We start from the raw sequence: 13736 nt of genomic DNA on the forward strand, positions 1-13736 counted from the left end.
GCCCAAGTGCCTCTCCTCCCACTGATGTCCAACAAGGCCATCCTCTGCCACATATGTGGCCAGAGCCATGGGTCCCTCCATGTGTACTCTTTGGTTGGTGGTTCAGTCCATGGGAGCTGGGGGGGGGGAGGGAGTCTGGCCCATTGACACTGTTGCTGCCCCCATGGGCTTAGCTCCTTCAGTTCCTTCTCCAACTCCGCCATCGGGGTCTCTACGCTTAGTCCAATGGTTGGCTGCAAGCATGTGCCTTTTTATTTGTCAGGCACTAGCAGTCTCTCTCAAAAGACAGCCATATCAGGCTCCTGTCAGCAAGCACTTCCTGGGACATCCACAATGCAGTCCCAGTTTGGTGACAGTATATGGGATGGATCCCCAGGTGGGACAGTCTCTGGATGGCCTTTCCTGCAGTCTCTGCTCTACTCTTTGTCTCCATATGTCCTCCTGTATTTTTGTTTCCCCTTCTAAGAAGCACTGAAGCATCCACATTTCGGTCTTCCTTCTTCTTGGGCTTCATATGGTCTGTGAATTGTATCTTGGGTATTCTGAGCTTCTGGGCTAATATCCACTTATCAGTGAGTGCATACCGTGTGTGTTCTTTTATAACTGGGTCACCTCACTCAGGATGATGTTTTCTAGGTCCATCCATTTGCCTAAGAATTTCTTTTAAGAGCTCTCCAGGCATTTCTGACACTCTAAGGTTAGACACTGGCAGACTGTGGAGAACTGAATAACACGGCAGGAAGATCCAAAGAAGTTACTTAGCTCAGAAACTCGAGAGAAGAAAAGTATGAGTGAAAAGGGATGTAATGGATCACGGAGCCTGAGGGCTGATTTCCAAGGCAACAATGAGGTTAGAGATCAATGGGAGAAGACAGTGAGTTGGCTCAGGCGTAAGGGTGCTTGCTGCCAAGTCTGGTGACCAGAGTTCGAGCTCTAGGACCTGACTTCAATATGCACAAACCGCCGCAAACAAATGAACAAATGCAATGATGATGTTTAAAAGAAATTGAAGGGTGAATATCTTCAACTACTGAGATAAAGTAATTAGCATCTTGGAGTTTACATCCCAAACTGTTGGCTGCTGCTACTGCTGGTGGCACAGACCTATAATCTTAGCACTTGAGAAGCTGAGGCAGGAGGATCATGAGTTTGAGGCCAGACTGAACTAATCAGGGAGAGCCTGTCTCAAAACATAACATGGAACATTAAAGAATTAGGATAAACTAAAAGTATCATCAACAGGCAAGGTACTATTTATCCCCTCAAAAAACAAAACAAAACAAAAATCAACCAAACGGCAGCAACAAAAGCTCCTGCTGACTCTTAGCAAAGGAACTTGGCTCCAAGAGAAACATCTGAGTTGCAAGAATGAATGATAAAGTAATAACAACATGGGAAAGTCTAAATGACACTATTTGGGCCAAACAGTAACCTCTGGTTTGTACAACTAAAAGAGCACAACAGAAATACTGGATGATAGCTCTCAGACAGCTTAGAGATAGTTATAAATAAGCTATCTCTATATCAACTACTTTCTTTGCACTTCAGCTAAGAAAATTATGAGGTTAAAGGTCATGGGTACTATCAAAACTTTTTGTGTGTATCGTCAAGTTATTGTAGATTATTCTTCCAAACAATACCGCTCTCGGCAATAGACTACCATGTTCCTCTTAGGAGAAGCAAGGCTTGTATGGAGTCCTGTGCTGTACAAGGCAGAGACCTGCACTTTCAAAGGCTCCCAGAATGGAGAGTGCTTGTCACATCTGTCAGGACATCAGTTAAATCGGAAGGCTTCCTCTTTGGGGTTGCATATTATGCCCATTCCTAGGGTAGCCATAAAAAGTCAATGCTCTTGTGTTTAGTAATAAATATATTATGAAAGATGTTTATGTTGTCCTCATTCTGACTGCCTCTTGATGACACTACAGTTCTGAGAAATCAAATTATACCTGTGTTTACATGCCCCAGGAGGGTGGGTCCATCTTCAGCCATGCTAAAGAGATAGGAGGAGTAACTAATTACTCCTTTAATGAACTTTTCCTTCCAACAATTAACTGCCCCTAGCCCAGATCCCCGTAAGCTGAGCCTCCTGGGGGTTTAGCTCCGTCTGCCCATCTTTCTGACTCAACTTTCCCGTTCCTTCACTTTGGATGCTGGCCCAGACCTAAGCACGCTTTTCCTGGCACTTTGGTTCCTTACTCCTCTCTGTCTATAGCCTCTCTCCCGGCCATGTGGCTGTCTGATGCCATGTGGGACTTTAATTATGCCTTAAGCACCAGAGCATGGCTTTTCTGCGTCCTCTGAGGAGCTGCTGAGACTCGGACGGTGACCGCCGTGGGGCGCTCTCCTTTTTAGGTCTAATAACATTGCCCCCAAGCTTCCATTCGAGTCTATTTCTAAAGTTTTTTAATAATGAGACCACGGACTCCACAAGGGTCCCTGCATTTACCCATAGCATCTGGTGACGATGAAGGGACTCCCTCAAACTCTGGTGATGTCACCACTGTGGCCCGAGTGTGCCCCCACACTACTGCTCGTTCTGTCCTGCACTGGAGTGCTAGTGTTCTTCACTGGTTTTCAAAAGGAAGAATGACGTGGTGCAGTTTCAGCGATGGGTTATGTGTTCATTTTAGGCTACTTGGGGTGTTTCAAAAGGTCACAGAAATAGCCCTGCCAACCTTACTTTTCTCTTGTTTTGGAAAATACATAAAGATATAAACAAAAAGCCACCAAGAATTTTGGTAGCAAAAAATACCTGATGTTAAATGCCGCTGTAGTACAGGACACAAACATGCCCATTTTGATTTGGCACCTAGGTTGTAATAACATTGAAAAGAATTTAATGTTCTCCCTCTTTTACTTTGAGAAAAGCTATTTACTTCTCTGCAGATAATTCCAGATTATGTCCCACAGCTGGGGATTAGCTGTCCCGATCACTTACAGGATAACTACACAGGTTGTTACAAGTATTTGAATGAAGACCTGGTGCATGCTATCAGATGTGGGAACACAGATTTGAAGGCTCTGCCAACACGAAGTGGCTTCCCTTACCACACAAGCTCGGACAACCTTCACGTCTGCAGTCTGCCTGGGTTTTGCTCGCTTTTACATTTACTGTGAGTTCTTTGCACATATTTTAACAGCTGGATGGCAGTGGGTTTGGAGGCACCACAACCTCACTCTGACCTCTCCTTTTCCTGCTGTGGTGTCAGCCTCTGGAACACCTGGTCATATTTAGGGATGAAAGAGAAAACCCTTTCTTCCCTCTGCTGATGTCGACTTGTCCTTAGAACCATGGGCTGGTTGCAGGCACGGGCATGTGGCGGACGGGCTTTGATTTACGTGAGTGCGTAAGAATCAGATGAACTGATAGGTGAGCCAGGCTCTCCATCTGGAACTCCACCAAGTAGACAAACAGTCCAACAATTCAGGGCGCTGCTCTAGCTCGCCCTCGGTCACGGAGCCTGGCTTCCGTGAGACATAAGAGTGTTGCTGTTGTCAAGCGCTGTGACAGCCTTCTGTTTGGGACGATAGCACTGCTGTGTGTGGTTGAAGGGAGCAGCCCGAGAAGTCGACAGACTGTTCTCCCAGCACCCTGGCTGCTCTCTGCCCCTTGCTCTCCTACCACCCAATCATCTATCTCACCATCACAGAAAAAGCCCACTTCCCCTCAAAGTTCTTTTAAGATGCACCGTCCTCTATGGTGGTCTGTTCTTCGTATGATCCACGCTGTCTCTCAGATCTACTTTGCCTTGGCTTTTCTAGTGGGCCTCTTGTCTGCTTTCACTAATTTAGTGCATTGTCCTAAAATTTAATTGTCCTAAAGCTTCAATTGAATTTTATTTGAGGAAGGGTACCATATTGAATTAAAAGTGCCGTTTCCCCCCTTTTGATACTCAAAATTGGACACACACTAGCTAGGGCAGAACTACTCAGCGTCAGTGAGAGGTAACAATTTTAGAATTATAGTATTTTTGAAGAAACTATATCCCTCTCTATGCTAAATGCTCATATCAAGATATTTACCAATACAGCACCAATAGTACTAATGTCCCTATAAACGCATCTTACTTCTGAACATGGTTGAGAGAATCTTGTCTTTTGAGTTCCTCATTTGATTCTAGCGCAGCCCTAGACCCTCAGAATCATAGACAGTTACAATGAGATTTACTGAAGGTACAGCCAGACTTACTCTTACGTGTTGCAGAAGAGAGAACTGAAGCCACACGAACTACCCAGCACAAGGCCACCATCCCTGAACCCGGGCGCGACTGGAACCAAGCCTTTCCAGTCACCTCACACACACACCCTGGCCCTCACATACTGTCACAAGTGCATCTTCCTTTTCTCTACAGCATTTATCTCCTCTTCGTCACTTGTCTTTCCACAGGGCGTAAGCCCTGTCTGTCTTGTTCTAATTTTCAGCTGCTCTTCAGGTGCCCTCTGTCTTATGGTGCCCAGTACATAATTCTTTACCGGATGAATGTCTTCTCACTACAATCCTTGAACTTTGTCAATGTAACCCCTTATAGCGATAGCTTGAGGGAAAGAAAGGGTAGTATTCATGTGGCTTGAAGTGACAGGCCAAAGTTTACCACCATGTCTATTTGGGGGAGACTGTGGTTCTCAAATTCTCAAAGCATCCACATTTAAAGTAACACAAGATGAAGGTCACCACCATAGCGAAAGGCAACTTCCAGCTGTAATGTTTCAAGCTATTCAGGCCCTCACTGCTCAGCCCCTTTGCCCCGATTTGCAACATTGTATGTACATATCCTTTAGGCATATTTTCGCTATAAATGTCTGTGAGGCTGGAGACTGAGGGAGTGGGAGAATCGGGGAGGCTGACGGCCAGGAAGGCACTACTCGCCGGTGGTCCTTGCACAACTACCTTTTCGGCAGGAAAGACGTGCTGCTTCATGAACTGCTTCACCCGCATGAGAACTTCCCGTCCTCTCCGGCTCTGTGCAAAGAGCTGGCTTTCAGCGTCAGCCTGTCGTGGAGTAGTGCTGAGAGTTCTGGGCAAAAGAAAAAAAAAAGAACGTTATGAAGGTATCTGGACTCATTATTATATACATTTCTTCAAATAAGGCAAGGTCTCTCCAGCTATCCAGAAATATCCTGAGGAGGGGCAGCCATCCCTGGGAGGCTTGGGTTTACTGTTCAGTTCTCTGCTGCGTGAGCCCTCAGCGGCTCGCAAGAGCAAACCCAGAGCCTTGCAAAGACCAGGTGATTGCTCCGCTGCTCAGCTACACCTTAGCCCAGGGACTACTTTTGCTTTCATAGTATGGAACAAAGGTAGAATTGCTTTGTTCTGATCACTAAGCTTGAATGCTTAAAGCGCTACCTGGGAAAACACAAGCCTCACACGGTGCTAGCGCTAGCGTCAGTGCTGTGAGCTGTCACACCCACAAAAGAACAAGGAAGGTATGCTCAGATCTGACCAGTGTTCTTCACACGTTTCCCAGACACCACTGCAGGGCGTTTTAAAGATGACTTTAAAAAACTAATAAGAAACACAACGAAGCTCTTGTTCTGTTGGAAAAATAACACAGAGCAGTCTAGAAATGAGATGTAAAAAGCAATTATCCTGGGTCTGGAGAGATGGCTCAGCGGTTAAGAGCACAGACTGTTCTTCCAGAGGTCCTGAGTTTGAATCCCAGCAACCACATGGTGGCTTACAACCATCTGTAATGGGATCTGATGTCCTCTTCTGGTGTTGTCTGAAGAGAGCGACAGTGTACTCACATATATAAAATAAATAAATAAATCCAAAAAAACAAACAAACCAATTATTCCATGGGTAAGTGGGGGTTAGAAAATGTCCCTGTGGTTAGAAGTATCATCCATTGTATAAGGAGCAGGAGTGCGGCTGGAAAGGGATGTGAGGCCCCTCAGAAATGCTGCCCCGATGCAGACATGGTTCCAAAGACACTTTCAAAATGTTGAAGAAAAAGTAGTATTGCTAAGTGAATAAATAATACAATAATATCATTTAAATAGGTATGTGTAAGTAACAACTATTATGAGAAACCATGTTCACCTATATATTTAAAAGGTTATACATTCAAGTTGGCAAAGAATACATTTAATCAAAAATATGGGCATTTTCTTTTCATTTTTAAGTCATGATCTTTTTAGGAATATAGTGATTTACTAGAAAACTATCCTGACTGGCAATGGCAGCCCTTGTCTTGGCAGAGATATCATTTCCATTTTCTTCAAGTTTTAAGCATCCCATACCCAGTGATTTAAGTGAAGAGAGAGGACCCCAGGCTGTCTCCTGACTCTCTGGGATCTTATGAGACCGAGCTAATTGAGGCTGTAATTTGAATTACCTTTTTGATAGCTGTAATCCTGTTTCTGCCAGAGGTTTCACAGTATTGGCGGTCATAAAGCTTTCCTCAGATGAGTTATTTCCCATGAGGTATCTACTATAGACTCCCTACAAGTAAATTGACATGGGACAATTAAAGTTCATTGAAAATTAGTCTTTCCAGTTTGTGATCCATGTGTGGAACTAAACTCACAGACGCCAAAGATCTCAGTCAGACCATGGAGGCTGAGAACTTACGTGCAGAGGACACTGTACGGCTCTGAGTTAGAGTCACACTCATATCACATAGTTGTGACACTCTAATCCAGGCAGAAGTGTAACCAATGACTCAAACCAAACTTGAAAACAAGCCACCGCCCAAGGCAAGCCAGCCTTCAGGTTACAGCATCTGTTCTGAACTGTTTCCCTTCACAGCGATCAGAATGGACTCAGACACTAACACCAAGGACAAGGCCACGAGATGACCTTTCCTGTTCAATACCATGTTTGATTCCTAGTTTGGGTAAAACTGTGTCCTTTGAGCAGTGTGTTCCAAATGGCAATCAGCTCTTTAACAACTTTCCACTTCTGTGCTTCTGACCTAACACACCTGCCACACCTGCCCCAGTAAAATCTGTGTGACAAGTTCCACAGACTGAAGTGAAAACTTCAAAAGAAGGAGGCCTCCTGGAACCAGCTGTGGAACTTTTGCCCAGAACAACATATTGAGCTGTAGTTCTCATGGCAATTTATCTGCTTTGTTTTCTTTTATTCCTTTCCTTATTTACAACACGTTCCTGGTAGCCTAGGCCAAGATCTTAAGCAAGAATAATGGGTAAGAAACCATCCCTTGAGATGGAGTCACTAACCTTATCTCCAGGAAAACTAATGCTTTACTTTATAAATCATTAACAAATTTATATAATATTATTATGATAGGTAAAAACTTTCCCAACAATAAAATTTCATGTGGCTGCACGTGTGTCATTGGAGATGGCTTTGGTATATAGTAAAGAAAGCCTCAAATAAATGCCTTGAATTTATTAAATTTAAGCCTTGAAGATTTATAAAAAAAAATCAGACAATAGATGTTAAACAATAATTGACCATAAAGACTTATTAACCTGCTCTTGGAATTATGTCACTCACCTTGGATGACTCCACTGAATATATCCTGTCAGAGTTGTAACACTTGGATGATTTCTATTAATAATGACGTTACCTGTTCTGTTTGTGATTCACTGAATACATCTTTTCAGAGTTGTAATGTTTGTTTGATTTTTGTGCTTTCCTGTGCCAAATGATAATGATGGCATTTGTGACTGCTTCACTGAACACATCTTCTAAGAGCTGTAATATTTGTTTTTTTTTTTATGTATAAAAACACTTGCTTGAGAGCTGCAAAATACACTCAGAGTCAAACTGCCTCTGCGTTTGTTTCTGTTTGTCACCGGCAAATCTTTACCCACCTAGCCTTTGAGGACCCTCATCCCAGGGACCCCCATACCTGCCTGGAGTGGTCCGTGGCACACACCCTCTTCTCCCCCTCTTGCTCATCTCCGTCATCAGGTTGACTGGCTTTAGAATCATCATGGGAATACATTTCTGGGTGTGTTCATGTGTACTTTCTAGAAAGATTTTACTGTGGTGGGAAGACCTGCCCTGGATGAATTCAGGTGGCACCATTCCCTGGGGGGCTCCCAGACTAAACAAGCGGAGAAGACTTTCTGGTCTTCCACAGAGGATTTGGGCGTGCTTTGCCGGCAGGCACGCTGTGGTCTTCCCCACCACGTGCTTCTCTCTCTTCTCCCACCACCATCACCTCACTGACCTTCTCTGTACAAGAGTCATAACTCATGTGATACTCAGATTTTCTTCCCACTGAAGCCTTTTGTTGTAAATTCTAAATTCACATGTTACTCATATCAGACTTGACTTTTGGAGGAGCACAGTGGCCTACGCAGCGGCTTGAACCGGAAGACATAGCTCACAGCGCATCAGAAAGAAATGGTGAGACTTGCGTAAATAATTACCTGTGCTATTCCAGCCAATTTAAAAAATGAGAGGGCCATAAAGAAATTCCAGTTGGGGAGATTGGGATTGATTCCCCTGCGGTGGCAATATATTGAGATCAGTTCTTCCATCAACGGTATTCCTAGAAAAACAGCACAGAGCACACAGCACCTTAATAAGAATGCCACAGAGAACATTTCAAAATGACATAATATAGCAAGAAGATACAAAGTGACATGCAGTGCAAACACAGTCAGTATTGAGTGCATTCTAAATATTGATTCCCTAAGTAACACTGTATGCAAAAAATTGTGTATTGTCACAGATTATAGAAAGTGAGGTACTGGGTTTGGAAAACCAGTAAGATGAATTAGAAACACCTTTAAGGAACAAAAGCTTCATAAAACTGCGAGCAACGTGCCTCTCAGCTCTGGCAATAATAAAGAGGATTTTATATGACCGCCGTCCTGTACCTGTGTTCTCCTGAATGTAAGAGCCTCCGTTTATCATGGGCAGTGTCCTGGGCCAAAAGTAAAACAAGCAAAGGTGGGCCAAGTCTGACAGAGGATGGCCAAAGGTCGAGAGCTCCCAGTCCAGCACCGCTATAACCCGGCACTGCAACAAGATGCACACAGGACACACTGGGTTCAAATCAAACCGAATGAGCAAGCGGAGGACACAGCAATTCAACCCTCACATCGCCATGAAAACGCAACACGACGTCACAGATTGTAGTCTTTGCCCAAGGTTGGGCATCTCATTTATGAAAACCAAGCAGCATCAGCTGTCTAGAGCCAAGGCCTCTGGTTCTACTGCTGGCTGTCAATCCTCCTGCACTCTGCCTTGACATCTCTGCTAACAAACCAGCTCCGACTTCTCAGTCTGGAGGAACTGTGGTAAAGAAGAAGTTCTAACGATTATATTCATATTTCAAGAATTAATGTAGAAGTGAGCATTTGCTCTGGTGATGAAAATAACTATATATATAATAAATATGCCATTACAGCAATGGACTCTGAATCACATAGCTCTAGATTCAAAACAGAGCCTCGGTTACAGAGCAAATGATAATACTGTCACAAAACAACAACAACAACAACAACAACAAAAAACGTAAGGAAAGGTCTGGGAAACACAGTTCAAGTGCTCTAGGTTCAGTCTGTAGGCACTGGGAAGAAAGTCTTATTTGATTAAGGCATGAAGCTATACCCAAGTGATATTATGCAGCAAAAAATTGAAAACCTAAGTTCAAGGTTTAAAAACTAAATGTCCTATGCCCAGGAAACATTCTAATTCACACACACATACCTCCACTCTAAATATTTTAATTAAATAAATACTAAGACAGTTTTTGAAATAACAGATTGTGGTCATTGTCCCTGCGGGGTAAAAAGTCACACAAAGTCATGCAGGAATCATGGAGCGGGAAGAAGGGGAAATCAAGTCTGTGAGATCTCAAAGGAGGTAGAAAGGGCTGCCAGAGCCAGGGCGTGGCAGGCAGGCGCTCACAGATGCTGAGATGGAAGCAGAGGAAGGAAGCAGAAGGGAAAGGCAAGGAGGGACAGAAGTAAGGTGGGCATCAGCCATGTGCCGGTCGGCTAGCGAAGACCCGTACCGGGGAATGCACCTCTCTGTATTACCTTTCCGTAACTTTCAATGTAGTTTCATTTATGTGTATGTGTGCTTTGCCTGCATATAAATGCATCACACACATGCACTCCCTGAAGAAGGCAGAAGGGGGCATTCTCTGGTGCTAGAGAGTAGCCAATGTTTAACTGCTGAGCCATCTCTCCACCCCGGGGTTTATTTTGAACTGTTCACATTGGCGCACTCAGGGCCATCTAGGCCTAGCTGTATAGACTGTCTGGATGGTATGTGGGCATGGGGGCTAAGATTGCGCTCTTGCTGTTTGCCAGTTATCTTTTCTCTCCGTCTGTGTTTTATGCTCACTGGGGGAAGACATGAATGTTTCTGAAGATAGAATTGCTCACGACTGAATGCTTGCTGATGTGAATTCTTCATGTTAATCCATGAAGCTGACATTTTAAGTAGTAGATTGAAGTCTTCTTAAACAAGAATGACACAAAGCAACCTCCAAGTCCTGCTTAAGTGATGACCGTGTTACCGTTTAAGATTCGGACCAGCCCCAAAGGCAGAGACCTATGTCATAATTTCTGTAGCACTCATCTCCAGAGGCTTTAAGTCAGAGACAGTCTGAACTGTGGGGAAAAAGAGACTGATCTTGGCTCCTTCAGGACACTGAGGGAGGCAGGGGACATCTGCTTCCTTCTGGAGTCTCAGGTCAGACCCAGATGATGTGTCACACACACAGCTCATGGTACCTCTTTGGGGTGGAAAACTATGTTATCCAGCTTGAAGTCTCCGTGAATCAGGCATTCCTCATTGTCATTATCTGGCAAGTTCTTCATCAGCCACTTGGAGAGCTGGTCCATGGCAGGGATGTCCTGATGGGCTGAAGCCTGGTACTGCTTTGTCCAGGTGGACACCTGGACAGTGATGGAGGGAAAGAGAGAATGTTCTGGAGTCAGTGACTCTTAGACTAGTTCATATGTGCCCAAGTCCACCTTACTCCTGAATGCTTAACAAAACAGTGCTTACATGAAACTCCCAGCAACCCGAAACACTCCTATCAGCCGAAAACCCCAAACAGTCAAGTTTATGCTGCAGTTTGCTCCATTTTACCTACGTAGGTTTCTATTGGACAAGAAGCAAAAATGCTGGCATAGGCGTCAAGAATGGTCTTCATTCAGTAACTACTTCATGGAAGACAGAAATGCATAGAAATTACCCTCAAACACAGATAATCTCATACACACGTACACACACCACATGCAGTCTCTCTCTCTTTCTCTCCACCCGCCCCTCTCTCACACACACACCACAAGCAGACAATTTCTCCCTGAAAAGGGGGCAATGAAAGCTAGAAAGAGCTTTTCCCATTTAACATCCTTTCCCTCACCCAGAGAGTATTTCACATGTACCAATAAGTGGAGAGCAGACTTTATATTGCTCTTAGAAGTAGAAGCAAACAAAATCCCCCTGTTCTCAGAGTCCTCTTACAAATGAAACCACATCATTCAGCTGTTCAACTCCCTCCATTGCCCAAGGTCTGTCTGCTCAATTTACTACAACAGAGCAAAGGTCTTCAACTTTGGGGTCTTACTGGCTGGGATTTAGATAATGTCTAGGAACTTACCTGTGCATTATTGGGTCAGTATAAACCTCAAAATCCTCATCTGTAAAATGAGGATAATACCTATGTCTTGTGGGTTTTTCAGAGATTTTAAAACAAGGTAGCCTACAGATCACTTAGCACCCAACACAGCACACAGCGAATACTCTACTCTCTCATATCTTCCCACCCTATTCTCAAAGGATGTTCTTATAGTGGAATGCAGGCCATGAGTGCCTGGCCTCGAGTGCATTTGGTTGCAAGGGTCACTCTCTCACTCCTAATGTTCTATATTAGTTTTTTCCCACATCCAAGCACAGGCATGCCAATGCTCATGCCTTGTGCATATAGCTCTTGCAATGAGTGCTGAACAATTTACTAATAGGTAGAAAACTCTGGGAAATAGACCATTTCCCAGCTTCATGTGTATGAGACTCTTGAATGGTGTCTTAGTCAGGGTTTCTATTCCTGCAAAAACATCATGACCAAGAAGCAAATTGGGGAGGAAAGGGTTTATTCAGCTTACACTTCTGCATTGCTGTTCATCACAAAAGAAAGTCAGGACTGGAACTCAAGCAGGTTAGGAAGCAGGAGCTGATGCAGAGGCCATGGAGAGATGTTCCTTACTGGCTTGCTTCCCCTGGCTTGCTCAGCCTGCTCTCTTATAGAATCCAAGAATACCAGCCCAAAGGTGGTACCACCCACAAGGGGTCCTCCCCCCTTGATCACTAATTGAGAAAATGCCCCACAGCTGGATCTCATGGAGGCACTTCCCCAACTGAAGCTCCTTTCTCTGTGATAACTCCAGCCTGTGTCAAGTTGACACACGAAACCAGCCAGTACAAATGGGTCTCTTAAACACAACCATAGTTTCTTTAGGGCAGGGACCTATTTCTGATTTTTTGATATTTAAACAAATATCTCACAAGCATTAAATTGACAGAAGCTTAATAAATGTTTGCTTAGCATAACCTAGAAAGGGGAAACTGAGAAAAAAATCTACTGTTAAACCAAGAGAAAAGCGGAAATGGAAGCTTTTACTGAATAAAAGTTATCTAAAAAATAAAGTTAGTGGGAGGGGAGATGGCTCAGTCAGTAAGGCTTGCCAGGCAAGCATGGGGGCCTAAGTATGGTCCCCAGAACCCTCATGAAAGAAAATAAGGAAGGAAGGAAGGAAAGGAGGGAAGGAGGGAGGAAGGAAGGATGAAAGGAAGGAAGGAAGGAAGGAAGGAAGGAAGGAAGGAAGGAAGGAAGGAAGGAAGACAAAGAAAACCAGCCAGGCATGATGGTACATGCTTGGAATTCTAACACGGAGGGGTGGAGACAGGAGGAGTCCTCAGCTCGCTGGCCAGCCAGACCGGCCTAATCAGAAAGTTAAGACCAACCAATGAGGGGCCTCACCTGGAAATAAGGTAGGTGGCTCCTGGATATGAAACCTGGGGCTAATTTCCAGCCTTCATTCCACACCCATGTGCCATACTTGTGTGCCTGCATACACAAGTTCATCCACTCAGAACACACACACACACACAGGGTTTACTTTGACTAGTCATTCATAGTGCTTTATTTCTGAGACCATGCAGTAAATACACACACACACACACACACACACACACACACACACACAGGGTTTACTTTGACTAGTCATTCATAGTGCTTTATTTCTGAGACCATGCAGTAAACACACACACACACACACACACACTCACACACACACACACACACACACACACACACACACACACACACACACACACAGGGTTTACTTTGACTAGTCATTCATAGTGCTTTATTTCTGAGACCATGCAGTTCTTTTCAATCTAGACGGCTTACCTGTCTTTTGCAGTACCCAGCTCCAGTGCCGTATTTGCCCAGCTCCAGTGAGTGTACGTCCAGAGAATGGAGCCATGCCAGGGTTTCTACCACAGACACATATATAGCTGCACGTTCTGCTTGGCTAGCTCCAGGAATGGAAAAATCACGAAAGATCCGACCCTGTCAAAGTGATCACAATGGCCAGTTTTAAAATATCTGACAGACAAAAATCAGCAAACTACAGAGCTTGTTAGGCAGAGGCTTATCTGTGAAATGTGTATGCGGTAAAATTCAGGGACATGCCAGAGTGAGCCTGAAGGCTTGAACTGCTTATAACCCACATCTTCAAATTAAAGACAATTTGAATTTGCTCTTAATGGTTTGTTCTTTCTATGTGGA

General features: G+C 44.2%; 1 protein-coding gene across 1 annotated transcript in view; it reads right to left on the reverse strand.

Annotated features, from left to right (window-relative positions):
• Positions 1-13736, reverse strand: part of Acad11 (acyl-CoA dehydrogenase family member 11) — a 64945-nt gene that overhangs the window by 41593 nt on the left and 9616 nt on the right. The window contains exons 4-9 of the mRNA XM_052187470.1: positions 13356-13517; positions 10672-10836; positions 8803-8944; positions 8350-8471; positions 6339-6445; positions 4892-5018 (exon numbers count right to left, since the gene is read on the reverse strand). Coding sequence (XP_052043430.1) covers positions 4892-5018; positions 6339-6445; positions 8350-8471; positions 8803-8944; positions 10672-10836; positions 13356-13517 — 825 coding nt within the window. The remainder of the gene's footprint in view (positions 1-4891; positions 5019-6338; positions 6446-8349; positions 8472-8802; positions 8945-10671; positions 10837-13355; positions 13518-13736) is intronic.

Source organism: Apodemus sylvaticus, chromosome 7 (assembly GCF_947179515.1).
Source record: "Apodemus sylvaticus chromosome 7, mApoSyl1.1, whole genome shotgun sequence".
NCBI lineage: Eukaryota > Metazoa > Chordata > Mammalia > Rodentia > Muridae > Apodemus > Apodemus sylvaticus.